The 22,500-nt window shown below is 46.7% G+C and overlaps 1 protein-coding gene across 1 annotated transcript in view; it reads right to left on the minus strand.

Moving 5' to 3' along the window:
* LOC115176354 (integrin alpha-10) overlaps positions 1-22,500 on the minus strand; it is a 50,580-nt gene that overhangs the window by 27,820 nt on the left and 260 nt on the right. The window contains exons 1-7 of the mRNA XM_029736284.1: positions 21,605-22,500; positions 8,867-8,978; positions 8,372-8,481; positions 8,141-8,229; positions 5,095-5,209; positions 4,704-4,831; positions 3,522-3,670 (exon numbers count right to left, since the gene is read on the minus strand). The exon at positions 21,605-22,500 is cut by the window's right edge and continues 260 nt beyond it. Of these exons, the coding sequence (XP_029592144.1) occupies positions 3,522-3,670; positions 4,704-4,831; positions 5,095-5,209; positions 8,141-8,229; positions 8,372-8,481; positions 8,867-8,978; positions 21,605-21,656 (755 nt within the window). The 5' untranslated portion in view covers positions 21,657-22,500. The remainder of the gene's footprint in view (positions 1-3,521; positions 3,671-4,703; positions 4,832-5,094; positions 5,210-8,140; positions 8,230-8,371; positions 8,482-8,866; positions 8,979-21,604) is intronic.

Consider the following 22,500-nt stretch of genomic DNA (forward strand, 5'->3'; position numbering starts at 1 on the left):
CCGGCGACAGTTCCCAGTCCAGAGCTTCCGGCGACGTTTCACAGTCCGGAACCTCCAACGACGGCCCACAGTCCGGAACCTCCTGAGACGGCCCACGGTCCGGAACCTCCTGAGACGGCCCACGGTCCGGAACCTCCTGAGACGGCCCACGGTCCGGAACCTCCTGAGACGGCCCACGGTCCGGAACCTCCTGAGACGGCCCACAACCTCCTGAGACAGCCCACGGTACGGAACCTCCTGAGACGGCCCACGGTCCGGAACCTCCTGAGACGGCCCACGGTCCGGAACCTCCTGAGACGGCCTACGGTCCGGAGCCTCCTGAGACGGCCTACGGTCCGGAGCCTACTGAGACGGCCTACGGTCCGGAGCCTACTGAGACGGCCTACGGCCCGGAGCCTCCTGAGGCGGCCTACGGCCCGGAGCCTCCTGAGACGGTCCACGGCCCGGAGCCTCCAGCGACGGTCCGCGGTCCGGAGTCTCCAGCCACGGTCCGCGGTCCGGAGTCTCCAGCAACGATCTGCGGTTCAGAGCCTCCAGCGACGGTCGGCGGTCCAGAGCCTCCACCAAGGCTGGCGGGTTTGCAGGATGAGAGGGTTCTTCATCCTGCACCAGAACCGCCACCAACTCTAGACACCCCCCCTAACCCTCCCTTTTGGTTTCAGGTTTTGCGGCCGGAGTCCACACCTTTGGGGGGGGGGGGGTACTGTCACATCCTGACCATCGAGAGCTCTTATTTTCTATGGTAGAGTAGGTCAGGGCGTGACTGGGGGGGTTTATTCTAGTTTTATTTTTCTATGTTGTTTGGCTCTAGTTTCTGTTTTTCTGTGTTGGGTTTTTTGGATGATCCCCAATTAGAGGCAGCTGGTCATCGTTGTCTCTAATTGGGGATCATATTTAAGTAGATGTTTTTCCCACCTTTGTTTGTGGGAGATTATTTTGAGTTAGTGCATGTTGCACCTCTGTCGTCACGGTTTGTTGTTTTGTTTATTGTATGTCTTGCATAGTTTCACATTATAATAAAATATGTGGAACGATATTCACGCTGCGCCTTGGTCCGTTCCTACACACAATCGTGACAGAATCTCCCACCACCAGAGGACCAAGCAGTGTGGTCAAGAGGAATGGACCTGGGAGGAAATATTGGACGGGAAAGGACCTGGAGACAGGAAGGGGAGTATCGCCATCCGAAGGAGGAGATAGAGGCAGCGAGAGCAGAACGGTGACGCTACGAGGAATAAGCAAGGCAACAACGGAAGCCCGAGAGGCAGCTCCACAATTTTTTTGGGGGGCGGCACACGGAGTGGTCGGCGGAGCCGAGGGGGGAACCAGAGCCAGTCAGGGAGTCGAGTGAGGAACTCGACGAAAGATACCGGAGAGAGGTGTTGGCGTTGAGAGCGCTGCAGAGCGGGCGTGCTTACCCTGAGGAGCGTGTGACCAGTCAGGCACCGTGTTATGCAGTGATGCGCACTGTATCTCCAGTGCGCATTCATAGCCCGGTGCGCACTGTGCCTGCGTCCCGCATTTGCCGGGCTAAAGTGAGCATTCAGCCAGGACGGGTTGTGCCGGCTCAGCGCTCCTGGTCTCCAGTACACCTCCACGGTCCAGTATATCCTGCACAGGTTCTATGCACCAGGTCTCCAGTGCGCCTCCACAGCCCAGTACGTCCTATACCTCCTCCTCGCACTCTCCCTGGAGTGTGTGTCCTCAGTCAGGTACGTCCTGTGCCTTCTCCTCGCACTCGCCCTGAAGTGCGTGTCACCAGTCTGGTGCCACCTGTCCCGGCTCCATGCACTAGGCCTCCAGTGCAACTGCCCAGCCTGGTGCGTCCTGTGCCTACTCTCCGCACTCGCCCTGAGGTGCGTGTTACCAGTCTGGCGCCACCTGTGCCAGCCCCACGCATCAGGCATCCAGTGCACCTTCCAGTTCCAGAGCTTCCGGCGACAGTTCCCAGTCCAGAGCTTCCGGCGACGTTTCACAGTCCGGAACCTCCAACGACGGCCCACAGTCCGGAACCTCCTGAGACGGCCCACGGTCCGGAACCTCCTGAGACGGCCCACGGTCCGGAACCTCCTGAGACGGCCCACGGTCCGGAACCTCCTGAGACGGCCCACGGTCCGGAACCTCCTGAAACGGCCCACGGTCCGGAACCTCCTGAGACGGCCCACAACCTCCTGAGACAGCCCACGGTACGGAACCTCCTGAGACGGCCCACAGTCCGGAACCTCCTGAGACGGCCTACGGCAGGAGCCTCCTGAGACGGCCTACGGTCCGGAGCCTACTGAGACGGCCTACGGTCCGGAGCCTACTGAGACGGCCTACGGCCCGGAGCCTCCTGAGGCGGCCTACGGCCCGGAGCCTCCTGAGACGGTCCACGGCCCGGAGCCTCCAGCGACGGTCCGCGGTCCGGAGTCTCCAGCCACGGTCCGGAGTCTCCAGCAACAATCTGCGGTTCAGAGCCTCCAGCGACGGTCGGCGGTCCAGAGCCTCCACCAAGGCTGGCGGGTTTGCAGGATGAGAGGGTTCTTCATCCTGCACCAGAACCGCCACCAACTCTAGACACCCCCCCTAACCCTCCCTTTTGGTTTCAGGTTTTGCGGCCGGAGTCCACACCTTTGGGGGGGGGGGGGTACTGTCACATCCTGACCATCGAGAGCTCTTATTTTCTATGGTAGAGTAGGTCAGGGCGTGACTGGGGGGGTTTATTCTAGTTTTATTTTTCTATGTTGTTTGGCTCTAGTTTCTGTTTTTCTGTGTTGGGTTTTTTGGATGATCCCCAATTAGAGGCAGCTGGTCATCGTTGTCTCTAATTGGGGATCATATTTAAGTAGATGTTTTTCCCACCTTTGTTTGTGGGAGATTATTTTGAGTTAGTGCATGTTGCACCTCTGTCGTCACGGTTTGATGTTTTGTTTATTGTATGTCTTGCATAGTTTCACATTATAATAAAATATGTGGAACGATATTCACGCTGCGCCTTGGTCCGTTCCTACACACAATCGTGACATCACTAATAGTCACGTTTCAGGGTGGAATTCTTTAATCATTACCTTTAAGCATATAAATTGCCTTATCACATATATGGGTCTGTGCCATTTACTTTGATCTGGACTGTTTGTACAGCGTGAGCAGTCGTCAATAGATGTTCTTGTTTTGAGATCAATGAATGAATGATAGAACAGCTATTTCCATGTACAAATATTATGGGATGCATTTTCTCCATGGTTTTTGATGGTAGCCCACTCTGGTAGGCCTACATTAAGATCAAATAGCCACAGTAGCCTACTTGACCACTGTTAAAACAAACTTAAAACGGGTACATCCTCAGTGTTCACAGTAAACGCATGCCGGAAGTTGCACAGAATTTTCACATTCAAGTTTGCGCCGCAGCCTCAGCTGGATTCCATGTTCCACAGAGAAGAAAATAATAAGGAAATATTTGACATTGTTAAAGGGCAGAGTGAGTTATGATTGAGACACTGACCAGCCAAAGAGAATGGCTTATGAATGATTGACAGACGTACCAGCCCATGTGGATGGCGTATGCTGTGCGTGTCTCCCGCCCCTCCTGTCGGCTGATGTTCTTAGCTGCTTCAACCACCTCCTTTGTTGTCTGGTAGTCTCTCAGTGACCACTCATGGACCGCAACCTCACCGTACTGCAAAACCCCCACCTGAACACAATCATACACGGTCATGCTAGAAACAAAATCACACACACAATGGTGTCTGGCTGTCTTTCCAATGTAGTTGAGCATACAGTGGGATATACACAGATAGAACATGACCCCATGTTCCCCTGTCCTCTACTCGTCCCCATCTCCCTCTCCAATCCTCAACCCAAACCTCTTCCCCTCTGCTACTGACCCCTCTAAACCCCTTATTCCTCCTCTCCTCTAATCTTCCCCCTCTCCTCTTCTCCCTTTCCTTCTCATCTCCCATCCTCCCCTAACTTCTACCCCACTGCTACTTCTTCTCCCCTCATGTTTCCTCTCCCCTCATGTTTCCTCTCCCCTCATGTTTCCTCTCCCATCATGTTTCCTCTCCCATCATGTTTCCTCTCTCCTCTCCCCTCATGTTTCCTCTCCCCTCATGTTTCCTCTCCCATCATGTTTCCTCTCCCATCATGTTTCCTCTCCCCTCTCCCCTCATGTTTCCTCTCCCCTCATGTTTCCTCTCCCATCATGTTTCCTCTCCCCTCTCCCCTCATGTTTCCTCTCCCATCATGTTTCCTCTCCCCTCTCCCCTCATGTTTCCTCTCCCCTCATGTTTCCTCTCCCCTCATGTTTCCTCTCCCCTCATGTTTCCTCTCCCCTCATGTTTCCTCTCCCCTCTCCCCTCATGTTTCCTCTCCCATCATGTTTCCTCTCCCCTCTCCCCTCATGTTTCCTCTCCCCTCATGTTTCCTCTCCCCTCATGTTTCCTCTCCCCTCATGTTTAGGCCAGCTCTTGTGCCATTGCATAAGTCCATCCATTCATTCTCATCAGATTACCACACTGTGTTGTGTTTCAGTGTAAAGGACTGGCTTGTCTAGTTGACTGAGACTCAACCAACAGAATCCCTAGGATTTCATCACAGAAATGTACAGATGCAAACACAAGCACACACACACACACACACACACACACACACACACACACACACACACACACACACACACACGCACACACACACACGCACAGACGCACACACGCACACAACCTTACCTGCATCTGTTCTGGGCTGATATGGAACTTGCTGAGGATGTTACTGAGGAAGTTCTGGACTTCATACCAGGGATAGATACTGTTTGAGCCATCCAGAACGATCACTATGTCCATGTATGTTGCACATCCTGGACAGAAAACACACATTATTGGATGCATAAAGGAACACAGAGAGTACTAAGGACCCACATAACCCCCAAAACCCCATAACCCCCAAAACCCCATAATATGAACTCTACCGTAACAGAGTCACCATTCAGCTGTGATGTGTGTGTGTGTGTGTGTGTGTGTGTGTGTGTGTGTGTGTGTGTGTGTGTGTGTGTGTGTGTGTGTGTGTGTGTGTGTGTGTGTGTGTGTGTGTGTGTGTGTGTGTGTGTGTGTGTGTGGTTACTCTGTGCTGTAGGGGCGATGGTCTCTCTGGGTTCCAGGTCGTCGCTGACAGAAGCACAGATCCCCGTACTGAAGACTGACGTACCACACTCCTGAGACCACAGGGGCGCACACGCCTGGAACACACACACACACACACACACGTGATTATTATTACTGCTTTAAGTGAACCTGTAAAGGTAACATAACGTACACAAGTGTCATATGGTCCTAGCTAGCACTGGTTTATTGGTGAGAGTGAGAGGCACAAGACAAGGACAGAGTTGACTTCCCCACTAAGCTGTTGGTCAGGTCTGCTACTGAACACACCAATAAACACCAGCAGACTGAGTGGAGGAGAGTCAGACCGAGATAAAGAGGGTGCGAGACTGAGAGAGAGAGAGAGAGAGAGAGAGAGAGAGAGAGAAGGGGGGGTTACCATATGACAGACCACGTATTCACCCTGCACACCCTAATTGTCAAACAAACAAAGACAAAGTCTTCTCATGCTTTGTTGATTTCAAAAAAGCTTTTGACTCAATTCGGCATGAGGGTCTGCAATACAAATTGATGAAATGCTGTTTTGGGGGAAAAACATACAGTGGGGGAAAAAAGTATTTGATCGCCTGCTGATTTTGTACGTTTGCCCACTGACAAAGAAATGATCAGTCTATAAGTTTAATGGTAGGTTTATTTGAACAGTGAGAGACAGAATAACAACAAATAAGTATTTGACCCCTCTGCAAAACATGACTTAGTACTTGGTGGCAAAACCCTTGTTGGCAATCACAGAGGAAAACAAAAAGAGAATTACTTGATACATTGGAAAGAATCAACAAAAAAAACAGAGCAAACTAGAATGCTATTTGGTCCTAAACAGTGGCAGAATACCTGATCACTGTGACTGAACCAGACTTAAGGAAAGCTTTGACTATGTACAGACTCAGTTAGCATAGCTTTGCTATTGAGAGAGGCCACCGTAGGCAGACCTGGCTCTCAAGAGAAGACAGGCTATGCGCACACTGCCCACAAAATTAAGTGGAAACTGAGCTGCACTTCCAAACCTCCTGCCAAATGTATGACCATAGAGAGACATATTTCCCTCAGATTACACAGACCCACAAAGAATTTGAAAACAAATCCAATTTTGATAAACTTCTATATCTATTGGGTGAAATACCACAGTGTGCCATCACAGCAGCAAGATTTGTGACCTGTTGACACAAGAAAAGGGCAACCAGTGAAGAACAAACACCATCGTAAATACAACCCATATTTAAGTTTATTTATTTACCCCTTTGTACTTTAACTATTTGCACATTGCTACAACACGGTATATAGCCATTGGAACTTTTGCGAGTGTAATTTTTTTATTGTTTATTTCACTTCTGTTTATTATATATTTCACTTGCTTTGGCAATGTAAACATATGTTTCCCATACCAATAAAGCTCTTTGAAATGAAATTTAATTGAGAGGGGGGGCTGAGACAAAAATGGAGGGGGGACAGAGAGAGAGGGGGGACTGAGAAAGAGAGAGAGAGAGAGAAGGGGGAGAACTGAAAGCGAGAGAGATAGAGAGAGAAAGAGAAAGGGGGAACTGAGAGAGAGCGATAGAGAGTCAGAGAGAGAGAGAGAAGGGGGACTGAGGGAGAGAAATAGAGAGAGAGATGTGGGGAGAGGGAGAGTGAGAGAGTGAAAGAGAGATGAGGAGAAGAATTGGGTATAAGCGAGGGGGGGATATGTCATGGAAAAGCATATAATTGTGGTTTGAGAACAGATCAAATGAAAGAGAGGGAGAAGAGAGAGAGAGCGCGAGGGATGGGGTGAAGAAGTTGTTGACATGTTGGCAGTTTTCATGAGTATTGTAGCAGAGCTGGAACGCAGCAGACCAATAAAGCCATTTAATCCCAATTGTAGTGAATGAGGTGAGGCAGAACAGTCACATAACAATATTGATGTCTTCAAAGCATACTATTTATTTGGCTTTAAAACCAAAGAGAGAGGAAGGGAAAGGAGGAGTGTGGGGGGAGAGGAGAGCTAGGATAAAAGGAACAACATTCATACACACTAGGAGACAAAATAAAAAATGTTCAGAGTGAAGGAGGGAGGGAGGAAAGAGAAAACATAAGCCTGTCATTACAAAGGCCCCAGCACAGCTACAGTACAGACACAGAGACAGAGAGAGACAGGGAGGGATGGGAGAGAGGAAAGAAGGAGAAGAGGGCGAGAGCTGCTATGGCTTTTGGTAGGCCTGTCATTACAAAGGGCCGGAGCTGCATTCTGATCCTGTTTTAGACCCTACCACAGGGGTTAAAATACACACACGCGCAAAAACAGGGTAGGCTGGCCCTGGCATTAGGGAACTGTGTTTGACTCTGCACCTAGAGTAGCTGCAAACTGCTGGCAGACACACACACACACACACACACACACACACCCACACACACACACACACACACACACACACACACACACACACACACACACACACAACACACACACACACACACACACACACACACACACACACACACACACACACACACACACACACACACACACACACACACACACACACACAGGAGTGGCTGCTTGCTGGCACAGCCACCCAGTAATTCCTCTGTAACCATAGAGATCTGGAAATACCTGGATCAGAAGACTCTGCTAGGACAACGTGGCCCAGAGTGTGTGTGTGTGTGTGTGTGTGTGTGTGTGTGTGTGTGTGTGTGTGTGTGTGTGTGTGTGTGTGTGTGTGTGTGTGTGTGTGTGTGTGTGTGTGTGTGTGTGTGTGTGTGTGTGTGTGTGTGCTTGAATGTATGGTAAGAAAAGCTGATTATAGGGGGATTCTGAACACACACAGACATGGCATCTAATGACTCATTGAAAAGTCCATACCAAACAAACACACCACCTCCTCCTCTCACCCCCACCACATCCCTCCAGGACTGACTCAGTTCCTACAGCCAAATGTAACCCAGGATCAAACACAAGACCATGTTAGCCCACTGACTCAATCAATTCATCAATCAATCAGTCAACCAGTCAGCCAATGGGACAGAGAACATACCAGGAATCCATCAGGTGAGTCTGGACTGAGGGTCATTCCTAGATGAGAGTTCTTCAGGTTTCTAGATACATTCTGTAACGTGCTCTCACCTGAGACAGAGAGGGAGGAGAGAGATGGTTAATGACATTACCTAGATGCTGAGCTATGGTCAGTTTAGTGTTTCTCCTCCTAATGGTTAAGATTAGGATCAGCGGAGGGTAAGCTGATCCTAGATCTGTGGTTGTCTCTCACCTAGGTTAGTTTTGGTGCAGTTGGAGCTCCTCTCCTCTCCCACGATGCATTTGTACACGTCTCCTCTCCTGGTATTGGAAGGTCCATCCCATGGAGCACCAACCAGCATCCTGCATCACAATCACACACACAGCCAATCAGGTAAGAGGATTTTATCAATGCATCCTACTACAGATACACTAATTGATAGCCTGGAGGACGGCAGGTAGCCTGGTGGATGGCAGGTAGCCTGGTGGACGGCAGGTAGCCTGGAGGGCGGCAGGTAGCCTGGAGGGCGGCAGGTAGCCTGGAGGGCGGCAGGTAGCCTGGAGGGCGGCAGGTAGCCTGCCATTGAGCAAGGCAGTGAACCCTAATCGCTCCAGGGTCGCCATCAATAAGTGGGTAACCTGTACATATACAGGTTACCCACTTGTACATGCAGTGAAACAGGACAAATATAAGCACCCCCTTTTTGATCTTTGACAAACACACACACATACTGATTTTGGTACTCACGATTTGTCCCCCGCATTGTCATGCTGTAGCACAGAGAAACCAAACAGGGCCTCCTCTGGACCAGTGTAGATACGAGGCCGCTTAACATCGATGTTGAAACACTCACACAACCCTGAGGGAACATTACAACAGAGAGAAGGTTATAAAAAGGGGTTATGGGGAGAGAGGGGCTGGGGTTGTGGGGTGAGAGGGGCTGGGGTTGTGGGGTGAGAGGGGCGGGGGTTGTGGGGTGAGAGGGGCGGGGGTTGTAAGGATGGAGGGGGTTATGGGAGAGAGGGGGTTGTGGGGTGAGAGGGGCTGGGGTTGAGAGGAGAGAGGGGGGTTGTAAGGAGGGAGGGGGTTGTGAGGAGAGAGGGGCTGGGGTTGTGAGGAGAGAGGGGCTGGGGTTGTGAGGAGAGGGGGGCTGGGGTTGTGAGGAGAGGGGGGTTGTAAGGAGGGAGAGGGTTGTGAGGAGGGAGGGGCTGGGGTTGTGAGGAGAGGGGGGTTGTAAGGAGGGAGAGGGTTGTGAGGAGGGGGGGTTGTGAGGAGGGGGGGTTGTGAGGAGAGAGGGGGTTGTGCGGAGAGAGGGGGTTGTGCGGAGAGAGGGGGTTGTGTGGAGAGAGGGGGTTGTGAGGAGAGAGGGGGTTGTGCGGAGAGAGGGGGTTGTGAGGAGAGAGGTGCTGGGGTTGTGGGGATTTCATTTTTATTTGGATCGCTTTTAGTCCCCATTTGGACTAATCTTCCAAGTGTCCTTAAACATTAAAATACAATTTATAATATGAACACATTTTCACATATAACACACTATTACAAACATACATAATATACTAACATAATGACCCAATAAATACTCAATCTAAAAAATATTGATTCTTCATCTACTATAGTCCCACAACATTTCTATGTATTATATTTAAATCGTTTTAAAATAATGTTTAAATGTTTATATTGAAAGGTTTCTGGTTTGCTCAGTTAATTTATTCAATTTCTTTATTGCTCTAAATTGAAATGTTCTTTTGCCTATTTCTCTTTTCTGTCTGGATAACACAGATGGTGGACAATCTATTCCTAGTATTTACGGAATGTCTGTCTCTTACCAACTGAATACCATTGTGAATAGAACTTGGCCGTTTTAAATTATGCATATAATGAAATAAAATAAGCATGTTTTTTTTCAATTATCTTGTCGATTGATGACCAACCAAGAACATTGCGCATGACTGCAACAGAAGAACCATATTGTCACGGGTGTCGTAGGGTGTAGACCAAAACGCAGCGGGAAAATGTATACTCATCTTCTTTTTATTTGTGAAGAAGAAAAAACACAAACAACGTATACAAAAACAAATGAACTAGACAGTCTCGTCAGGCATACAGCAAAACAAGAAACAATCTCCCACAAAATCCCATGACAAACACATTCCTATTTATAGGACCTTCAATCAGAGACAACGATAGACAGCTGCCTCCAACTGAAGGCCCCAACACCAATTAGCTAAACATAGAAATACAAACGACTAGACTGAACATAGAAATAAACTAACATAGAACAATAACCAAAACCCTGGACTAATAAATCCAATACCCCTCTACATACACAACCACCGTGAACCATATAAACCAAATACCCCTTCTACATGAACACATACACAAACACACCCGGAACCACATAAAACAAATACCCCTGCCACATCCTGACCAAACTATAAGAACAAATAACCCCTTTACTGGTCAGGACGTGACACATATCTCCACCTTAAAACAATCCTTGCTGCTTTGTTCTGTGCAATCTGCAACCTCCTAACTTCACTTGATGATGCATTTCCCCAGACCACAGAACAGTAGTTCACCTGACTCTCAATTAATGCTTGTGTTATTTGCTGAAGAATTTTTCCTGGTAAATATTTAGCTATCCTTCTGATTATGCATGCTGTGTTAATATATATTTTTTACATAGATGAGTTATTTGAGACGACCATGATAAGCAGTTGTCTAGCTGCACTCCCAGTAGTTTGGTTTCTGCCACTTCTTCAATTAGTACTCCTCCCATACTTAATTGTATCCCATGCTGTTTTGGCCTTTTCCTAGTGGAACAGACCAACATAACTTTGGTTTTCTTGGTGTTTAAAACAAGTTTGTTTTGGCAAACCCACTCCCTGATATTCTCCAAATCTCCTTGTAAAGCTTGCTGTACCTGTTGAACCGATTGTCTTGCTGCATAAATTGTAGTATCATCTGCAAATATAGTAGCTTGAGTTTCAGCTAAGGCATAGCGAAGGTCGTTGGTATATATTAAATAAAGAAGTGGCCCAAGGCAGCTGCCCTGCGGTATTCCACAGTTTAACACATGAGGGGAAGAAAATGAACCATTGATATAGGTGGACTGTTTCCTGTCAGTTAGATATGACTGTACCCAATTCAATGCTACCTCCTTAAAACCATAATGCATTAATTTTGTCCAAATTATATCATGATCCACTAAATCAAATGCTGCACTGAAATCTAAAAATAGTACACCCACAAACGTGGCATTATCCATTGCATTGAGCCACTGGTCAGTCATGTCAAGCAATGCAGTGGTAGTGGAATGTTTTTTGCGATAAGCATGCTGATTGGCTGTAATCAGATCATTATTTTCCATGTACTCCCATATTTGTCTACTCACAATACCCTCCAATATCTTACTGAGTGAAGGGAGTAGACTAATTGGTCGACTATTGGCAGGAGTAATGGGTTCTTTGCAGTCTTTCGGAATAGGACACAGTTTCGCATGCTTCCATACATTTGCAAACATCCCCTTTTCCAGTGACCAATTAAATATGTATCTCAGTGGAACTGCAATCTGGGGAGTAGCACAGCGAAGCAAAAAATTGTCCATAAGATCATAACCTGTAGATTTACCATCAGGTAATGACTTCAATAGGTTTAACACCTCCTCCACTGACACTGTTTGCAGACTAAAAGAGCAGACCTTGTTGCTCATAATATGATCATCAATCCATTGGACAATAGCTTGTTTGGAAGAATGTATGTTTACATTGTTGCTCAGTAAATTACTTTTCTTTGTAAAAAAATCTGCAAAATGATTGGTAATATCAACTGGTTTAGTTATTATTCTCCCATCAACCTCCACACTAGATGGGCATGATGAGATAGATGTACCAAGTAAGCCCTTAACTGTGTTCCATACCTTTTCAGAATACTTTTTACAATCAATAAAAAATTGTTGTAAAATAACTTTTTTTCTTTCGATTCAATTTAACTGCATAATTACGGAATGTTCTATAATTCTGTTCATCAATTTCTAATTTTGAGTTGGCTGCTAAGACTTTTTCCATATTTCTTTGAGAAAAAGCCTCACCCAGTTCATCATCAATCCATGGAGATGGACGAGCACCAACTGTACTCTTTCTTACTGGGGCATGATGGTCCATTACCTCAGTGAGCAAATCAATAAAACATTCTGTAGCGTGATTTAAATCATCCTCTAGATAAATCAGCTCCCAGGGTACAGCAGCCAAATCTTTTAGAAATAGCTCGTGATTAAATGTTTTAAAATGTCTCTTGACCACAATCCTAGGGGGTTTCTTTGGAACCTTGGTGTTCATGGTTATGGTCACAATATTATGGTCTGCCCAGCCCACGGGCATTGATCTGGCTTTTAAGCATTGCAATGGTATATTACAGAAAATCAGATCAATGCATGTGTCTGAACGATGACCCAACTTAATTGATGATCTAGTAGTATCATTAACCATTTGTTTCAAACCACAGTTCATGGCATATCTCATCAATTTTGTTCTGTTCAAATTATTGTGATCCTTCCAATTTATATTAAAATCACCCAAGATGAATACATCTCTGTTACTATCTGTGGCCTGGTCAAACCCAGTACATAAGTCATCCAGATAGGACACCTTAGAGCTAGGAGGTCTATACACACATCCTACCAATATGGCTGCCTGGTGAGGCAGATGTACCTGAGCCCATAGTGCCTCTACTTGACATACATTAAGGTCATCCCTTCTCTTAAAAGGAATCTGATTCTGAATGTACAGTGAGGGGGAGAGGGGCTGGGGTTGTGAGAAGAGAGGGGCTGGGTTGTGAGGAGGGGGGGTGTAAGGAGGGAGGGAGTTGTGGGGAGAGAGGGGCTGGGGTTGAGAGGAGAGAGGGGCTGGGGTTGTGGGGAGAGAGGTGCTGGGGTTGTGAGGAGAGGGGGGGTTGTGAGGAGAGAGGGGGTTGTGATGAGAGAGGGGGTTGTGAGAAGAGAGGGGCTGGTGTTGTGAGGAGAGGGGGGGTTGTGAGGAGAGAGGGGGTTGTGAGGAGAGAGGGTGTTGTGATGAGAGAGGGGGTTGTGAGAAGAGAGGGGCTGGTGTTGTGAGGAGAGGGGGGGTTGTGAGGAGAGAGGGGGTTGTGAGGAGAGAGGGGGTTGTGATGAGAGAGGGGGTTGTGAGGAGAGAGGGGGTTGTGAGGAGAGAGAGGGTTGTGATGAGAGAGGGGGATGTGATGAAAGGGGGGCTGGGTTTGTGAGGAGAGAGGAGAGAGGGGGTTGTGGGGAGAGAAGGGGTTAGAGAGAGGGGTTGGGGGTGAGGGAAATGAAGAGAGTGAAAGAGAGAGGGAGCGAGAGAGTTTACATTGCTTTGGCAATGTAAACATATGTTTCCCATTCCAATGAAGCCCTTAAATTGAATTGAATTGAGATGGGGGGAGGGGACAAGGATAAACAGAGTGACCAAAGATGACCTTTGAGGAAAAAGGGAGTTCAGTCTAGGTGGGAAAAGGAGAGGGAGAGAAGGGGAGAGCAGGAGGGAGGGAGAGAGAGAGAGAGGGGGTTTGTGGGTTATAAAAACTATGTAGTATAGTAGCTCCCTGTTATACCATACAAACCTGCCCTTTATACACACAGAGAGAGAGAGAGAGAGAGAGAGAGAGAGAGAGAAAGAGAGAGGGTAGAGGGAAAGCAAGAGAGATACAGAAGAACGAGAGAAAGAGGTAGAGCGACGGAGCAAGCAAAGGAATGGAAGAAGGATAGTTCATTGACTCGCCCAGGGGAGGTGTGTGACTGAGAAAACAGACATGGAAACACACAGGCCAACTGTCAAAATAAAAGCCACACTACACTCTTTATGATGATGTAATTTAAAGAGAGGAGACCTGTGGAGTGCCTTCACACTAAAATAGACTCGAAGAAACACCAGAACATTTTAGCAAACACCCCCAACTGTAATGCATATAAACACAATGGAGATACAGACCTAACAGTTACCCGGGCTAAAACCCCAAACATAGGGTACATACAGGCCTAACCCAGGCTAGAACCCCAAACATAGGGTACATACAGGCCTAACCCAGGCTAGAACCCCAAACATAGGGTACATACAGGCCTAACCAACACACTGTAAAAAAAATGCTTATAGCTGCAATATGTTACTTGTTGGGTGACCCGACGTGACCCGAAGTAACAGTTATAGATGTGAGTTATAGATCTGTCATTCTTATTGTAAGCAAGTCTAAAAAGCAGTAGATATGTTCTATGTGCGCTATTTCTATGCTTCCCGTTCTTAAGTTTCGTTTTTACATATTTTATTTTGTTTTGTACACCAGCTTCAAACAGCTGAAAATACAATATTTTTGGTTATGGATGGTAGAATGATTTTCTACGCTATACTTGCTTGTTTTGTCACAAAGTGAAATTAGGCGAACTATTACAATTTTATCAACCAGGAAATGGCGGAGCGATTTCTGCACAGTGCAGCTTTAAGTAACTGGTTCTACAGCCCTTTTAAGTTTACTCAACTTTTCGATCAAGGTGTTACCTGATCTTAACATTTTTTGTTGGCCAAAACATAGCTCCAACTTCTGAAAATGTATACAAAAATGTAGTCAACTTAAAATGATGTGTTTTCTCAACTTACCTCACATGTTCATTCAACTAGAAATTATTATTTGGACATCTTAACTAAAAAAGTCTTTGAAACCAGTTACACATACATAAACAATGCTTTTGACATACAATATTTTCAACTGACATTTTTGACACGCATGACTACATTGTGCATACTCATTTATACAGTAATTATTATTCAACACATCCTCACCTGGGCTTTGAACTCACAACCTCTTGGGACACAGGACACAAATCTTCCTGCTACATCACTGTGTCTATGTCAATTACTGAGTTCATCTGTATTGCTACACTTCGCACTTCAAAGTAAATCTCAGCTCTGTTAAAAGTACTCAAGTAAAATGATTTTACTTATCATAGCGATTAAGGAGAAACATAAAAATGAGAACTATGCCCACCAACATTAGACTACTATACAGAAAATCCTCAAATTACTGAAATAAGTAACTCAAATCAATGATGAGAGAATAGTCAGATGAATTGATCACTGACACAGACATGGTGGAGTAGCAGGACAATTGGAATGCTGTGAACCAGAAGGTTGTGAGCTCAGCCCCCAGTTGAGGACATGTTGAATATGAATTACTGTATAAATGAACATGCACAATGTAATCAAGGAAGTTTAAAACATTGTATGTTAATTGTAACCAGTTGCACAGACCTTCTTAATTAAGATGCCCAAATAATCATTTCTAGTTGAATGAACAAACACATCTTTTTAAGTTGACTGAATTTTTGCGCAAGTTTTTGCGTAAATTGGAGCTAAGTTTGGGCCAACTAAAAATGTTAATTTCAGGCTTTGATCGTAAAGTGTATTAAACTTAAAAAGGCTGTGGAACCAGTTACTTCATAATAATTAGATGAAACAACTAGACTTTTTTATAGTGCAGAACTCACCAGCAGACTGGTGAACAAAACACGCTACCAAAAACCACCAACACACAAACACACAGACACAGTCTTGCATACACACACACACACGCACACACACATACACACACACACACAAACACACACACACACACACATACACACACCACCAACAGAAGGGGATTCCGCAGGGTTGTGAGAAGTAACTGGATATGTTTACTCTCTTTTTCTCTCTGTTTCCCCCTATTCTTCCTCCTTCTCGCTGCTTGCTCCCTCCATCTTATTCTTCATCCTCCTCCTCTTTCTCCCTCCAGATGAATTTCCTTGATTATAGGAGCCATGCCTCTCCCATACAGTAACCATGATCCTGCGCCTCTCTTTCGTTGATGTGACATCATAACATCTCTACTGTTTAATCACTTCAACTCTCTTTAATTGTGGCCGGGCATCTCTTTCTCTCTCTCACACACACACACACACACACACGTCTCTCATATGTTTCAAAGACTGTCCGTCGCATCACCAAGACCCCTTCACCCCTCTCTCCTACCCCCCCCCCCTCGCCACCTTAACCCCCACTCTCCACTCAAATCATCCCATTTTCATCCTCCTCTTCCTCCTGTACCCCCTCCCCGGCTCTTCACCCTCACCACCAAACCACTCTCCTCTCCTCTCTCATTTTCAGCTGGGTTATATGGGTCTATACCACAGCCTGTCTGACCATGGATCGTCATGACAACTGACTGTAAACATTTATGCAGCCAAACACCGTCCAGATTCAGATTCCTCTCACTGTTCAACCACACGATCGGCTCGCGATGCTCTTGCTGCTATGTGTGTGTGTGTGTGTGTGTGTGCGTTTGTGTGTACTGCTACTGAATGATGTATGTATTCGGGGATGACAGGTCAGTGGAGTCGACAGTACAGTGTTACGTGTGTTACAGATGAATAGCAGCCTGACCACAGACGTGTGTTAAGTATGGAGACTACATGTGGCTCTGATTTATGGCATTTCAAATGGACCACCATCTCTCTATCACAGCTTCTCTCTCTCTCTCACACACACGTTTTCTACTTTAAACTATCTACCAATCTTTCTACCACTCACTCCCATCATTTTATTTTGTCCACTTCTTTATCTGCTCCTCTCCTCTTCATCTCTTGTTGTCTTCACATGTCTGCAGTGGCCTCTTGGCTTATACTTTGGTCGTCTCTGGTAGGCCGTGCAATGATGACCACAGTAGGTGTCTGCCTCTCTGTTTCTCTAGTATTCATTGAATTACAAGGCTTCTCGCTCTACCCCCACCTCCATTTCTCTTGCTCTCTGACTCACCTCCATCATGTTCTGTTCCCATCTCTATCAGTCCCTAGTGGGGTATGGGGGTGGAAGAGAGTGGGAGTGAGAAAGAAAGACAGAGAAGGAAAGAGAGAGAAACAATGAGAGAAACAGAAAGAGACATTGGGAGAAAAGAAAGTGTGTAGGAGAAGGACTGGGAAGAGGAGACCGACTGGGAAGAGGATAGGAGAGAGAGAGAGAGAGATTGGGAGAAGAGAGATTGTGTAGGAGAACGACTGGGGAGAGGATAGGAGAGAGAGAGAGAGAGATTGGGAGAAGAGAGATTGTGTAGGAGAACGACTGGGGAGAGGATAGGAGAGAGAGAGAGAGAGATTGGGAGAAGAGAGATTGTGTAGGAGAACGACTGGGGAGAGGATAGGAGAGAGAGAGAGAGAGATTGGGAGAAGAGGGATTGTGTAGGAGAACGACTGGGGAGAGGATAGGAGAGAGAGAGAGAGAGATTGGGAGAAGAGAGATTGTGTAGGAGAACGACTGGGGAGAGGATAGGAGAGGAGAGAGAGAGATTGGGAGAAGAGGGATTGTGTAGGAGAACGACTGGGGAGAGGATAGGAGAGGAGAGAGAGAGAGATTGGGAGAAGAGGGATTGTGTAGGAGAACGACTGGGGAGAGGAGAGAGAGAGAGAAGAGAAAGAATTCCCCAGCTATCCCCCCATACACACACCTGTGTTCTACATCTCAGTAAAGCATAACAGAGCAGCTAACAGTCCTGGTATGCCTGGTTAACACACTGGGGAGGCCTGCTCAAACCATCAACATCACACACATCACACACACACACACATGCATGTCTCAAACAGGTAATGAAGTGTAGTACAGGCTAACCACAAACAGCGTCCGACTACGGTGACTTCAATGCATTCCTTCCTCATTCATTCCTCGGGATCAGCAGGAGGAGACAGAGACGTGGCCTGAACAGACAGCAGTGTTGTGTTGTGTTGGACTGGTACGTGGCCTGAACAGACAGCAGTGTTGTGTTGTGCTGGACTGGTACGTGGCCTGAACAGACAGCAGTGTTGTGTTGTGTTGGACTGGTACGTGGCCTGAACAGACAGCAGTGTTGTGTTGTGTTGGACTGGTACGTGGCCTGAACAGACAGCAGTGTTGTGTTGTGCTGGACTGGTACGTGGCCTGAACAGACAGCAGTGTTGTGTTGTGCTGGACTGGTACGTGGCCTGAACAGACAGCAGTGTTGTGTTGTGTTGGACTGGTTCGTGGCCTGAACAGACAGCAGTGTTGTGTTGTGCTGGACTGGTACGTGGCCTGAACAGACAGCAGTGTTGTGTTGTGCTGGACTGGTACGTGGCCTGAACAGACAGCAGTGTTGTGTTGTGCTGGACTGGTACGTGGCCTGAACAGACAGCAGTGTTGTGTTGTGCTGGACTGGTACGTGGCCTGAACAGACAGCAGTGTTGTGTTGTGCTGGACTGGTACGTGGCCTGAACAGAAAGCAGTGTTGTGTTGTGCTGGACTGGTACGTGGCCTGAACAGACAGCAGTGTTGTGTTGTGCTGGACTGGTACGTGGCCTGAACAGACAGCAGTGTTGTGTTGTGCTGGACTGGTACGTGGCCTGAACAGACAGCAGTGTTGTGTTGTGCTGGACTGGTACGTGGCCTGAACAGACAGCAGTGTTGTGTTGTGCTGGACTGGTACGTGGCCTGAACAGAAAGCAGTGTTGTGTTGTGCTGGACTGGTACGTGGCCTGAACAGACAGCAGTGTTGTGTTGTGCTGGACTGGTACGTGGCCTGAACAGACAGCAGTGTTGTGTTGTGCTGGACTGGTACGTGGCCTGAACAGACAGCAGTGTTGTGTTGTGCTGGACTGGTACGTGGCCTAAACAGAAAGCAGTGTTGTGTTGTGCTGGACTGGTACGTGGCCTGAACAGACAGCAGTGTTGTGTTGTGCTGGACTGGTACGTGGCCTGAACAGACAGCAGTGTTGTGTTGTGCTGGACTGGTACGTGGCCTAAACAGAAAGCAGTGTTGTGTTGTGCTGGACTGGTACGTGGCCTGAACAGACAGCAGTGTTGTGTTGTGCTGGACTGGTACGTGGCCTGAACAGACAGCAGTGTTGTGTTGTGTTGGACTGGTTCGTGGCCTGAACAGACAGCAGTGTTGTGTTGTGCTGGACTGGTACGTGGCCTGAACAGACAGCAGTGTTGTGTTGTGCTGGACTGGTACGTGGCCTGAACAGACAGCAGTGTTGTGTTGTGTTGGACTGGTACGTGGCCTGAACAGACAGCAGTGTTGTGTTGTGCTGGACTGGTACGTGGCCTAAACAGACAGCAGTGTTGTGTTGTGCTGGACTGGTACGTGGCCTAAACAGACAGCAGTGTTGTGTTGTGCTGGACTGGTACGTGGCCTAAACAGACAGCAGCAGTGTTGTGTTGTGCTGGACTGGTACGTGGCCTAAACAGACAGCAGTGTTGTGTTGTGTTGGACTGGTACGTGGTCTCACTCAGATCATGTTTGACATCATACAGGGATCTTATACAGAACAGTTAAACCAGGTTTATAAATAACACTGAATGTACAAAACATTAGGAACACCTTCCTAATATTGAGTTGCACCCCTTTTGCCCTCAGAACCGCCTCAATTCGTCAGGGAAAGGACTCTACAAGGTGTCGTAAGCGTTCCACAGGGCTGCTGGCCCATGTTGACTCCAATGCTTCCCACAGTTGTGTCAAGTTGGCTGGATGTCCTTTGGGTGGTGGAACATTCTTGATTCACACAGGAAACTGTTGAGTGTGAAAAACTCAGCATCATTGCAGTTCTTGACACTCAAACCGGTGTGCCTGGCACCTACTACCATACCCCGTTCAAAGGCTCTTAAATATTTTGTCTTTCCCATTCAAACTCTGAATGGCACACATACACAATCCATGTCTCAATTGTCTCAAGGCCTAAAAATCCTTATTTAACCTGAATCCTCCCCTTCATCTACACTAATTGAAGTGGATTTAACAGGTGAAATCAATAAGGGATCATAGCTTTCACCTGGATTCACCTGGTCTGTATATCCTCTTCCCAGAGCAGGTGTTCTTAATGTTTTGTACACTCAGTGTATGGATACATAGATCCAAAAAGCTACTTCTAAACACCCCACCTTTAAGTAAGATGTCTACTGCCTACTTATTACAGTGTTATACACTGTGGACATACTTATGAACAGGATCATCATGGCGCTCAACATGCTCTACTAGAGTGGGATGGAGGTTGCTAATAGCAGCAAGAAATCTTACAGGGTCTAGCTTTACTGTATCATGCCTTGCAATAGATTACCGTGATTCTGCCCTGTCTAATAATACCATATCTTCATTCTTTTCATGGCCACTCACTGCACAGTAACGTAGCAATTTACTCCCTGCTTATCGACTGTGTCAACACTCATTCCTGGTGAAACTATAATAGTATTTTCTCTGCTCTCCTGCCGTCTAACAGGAGTCAGTGAGTGAGGTGTGTTATGGTAGAGGTAACATGCAGGGGTTGGGAGGTGGGGTAGTCGACATTAACAAGCGTGAAAATGAGTGTGGTTCGTCTGACGGAAATACCGTATTACTATAACTGGAGCTTCTAGGTGAATTCTGGAGAGATGGATATTACTGATAGAATTCAGGTCTAACCCTCCCACTGAAATTCAGGGGGGGGGGGGTTATCCAGCAACCAGCAGGAGAGAAGATAGCCCTACACATTGAGGAAGCTATGTAAGCTAATTACCATATTGTACAGTTAAACCTTGCAGGAGGGCAAAAAAGGCCAGACTGCAGAATCCCACTTCTGCCACCAGTGTAGTGATTAAGGTGGCAGTCAAAATGGGGTTTGAACCAGCAACCCTGTGGTTAGAGGTGAAAGTGGAAAGCCTCTTGTACCATAAAGGTGTAGACCCCATGACAGTGGCTGGGCATTATCTCTCACATGATGTAGGCCTACAGGGAGGCTACATGTAGCTTTCTAAATATCCCTGCCTCAGCCTTTGTACCTTAGAGAATGATGCCTGCAGTTGTTTAGGTGAATCACTTTCAAGTTCTTTGAGCTTTGACACCTAGAGAAAAGCCATATTGTGTAGAAATATAATCCATTATTCATTATTCATGGTTGTTTGAAGATAAGGAGTGAGTCCACTGAGGGAGCTCCAGTAGGTAACTTGATTACCATATCATACAGTTGGACAGGGGAGCAGCAGCAGGGGGGAACCAGGGAAACAGCTGTATGCCAACACAGTAAATAGCTGCACCCAGTCTCAGCATAGAGAATGACCCTGCACACTGTCGTGGTTATAGAGGTCTTTCAACTGGTTTACAGGATCAGTGTTTATGTTCTAGGACCTATGATGTACTGTAGGTGCATTAGCTGGCTGTGCCATAAAGGTCCAGAGACTTCTCTGCAGAGGTTGTAGGTCCTACAATGCCATTGGGATAACAAATACACTGATGAACCTGGAACTATAAAATACCTAATATTCATGAACATGTTTGTATAGGCTACTTAAACTGTCAAAATGCTGTCATTGAAATGACTTTGTAAAGGGGTCAAGGTCGGGGTCAAGGGATAAAGGTATTCGTGAAAAAAACAGCTCTAGAAAGGTTGAGATGATAGACAACGTGAAAACTCACTGGTTACAAACTTACCTTTGAGGAGAACTATGAACTTGAGGAGTAGCAGGTATTTGTGCAGCTCCATGTTGTAAATGAAGGGCTTCGTGTTATCTCTCTTTCTGTTCCAGACTTGGGATTTAATTTCCCTAGAGTTCGTTTAAATTCAGTGCTCTAGAGTTCGTTTAAATTCAGTGCTCTAGAGTTCGTTTAAATTCAGTGCTCTAGAGTTCGTTTAAATTCAGTGCTCTAGAGTTCATTTAAATTCAGTGCTCTAGAGTTCGTTTAAATTCAGTGCTCCGGCATAACAGCGCGAACACACGCGTGGTCTTTCAACTCGCTGTATTCCCCGGGGAACCGTGAAAACCGTAAAAACACAGTTCCAGTGGTATTGCTTGAGCGCCGTTGTAATGTAACCGTGTTGTGTTGCTTCCGACAACCCTGCTTCACATATTATTGAGGGAAAAACAGACTACTTAGTTATGGTCTGTTGCTGTAACCGCTATCAGGTTTAACGATATGTTGACAGCTTTTTAATGAATTAAACAGAGGTTGTTCTAGGTTTATTTTATTTTTGACAAACAGTAGCCTAAACTATCTAAATATTTGTGGGCCTGAATATGTGCCATAAATTATTACCTTAACCTGTGCGCAACTAACACCTCAAATGTCTAAACAACTAGTCAAAAACAACTAAACAACTGATTCAAGCTCAAAACCAACACCTGTCCCGAAGAAAAGTCCAATTTAGTGTCGTTAAACCTTCACCAATGCGTAACAGATTAACAAATGCATGTTTAATTGCTTCCAATAAATAAAAACCCATAGGCCTAACTATCTGTCAAATAGTCTACTTTTCTATTGCTGAATGTTCCTCCTGGCTCGACGCTCCAAAAAGTATCCGAAGAAAGTGCCCATATTCATCTTTCAAC

The sequence above is a fragment of the Salmo trutta genome, chromosome 37 (assembly GCF_901001165.1).
Source record: "Salmo trutta chromosome 37, fSalTru1.1, whole genome shotgun sequence".
Lineage (NCBI taxonomy): Eukaryota > Metazoa > Chordata > Actinopteri > Salmoniformes > Salmonidae > Salmo > Salmo trutta.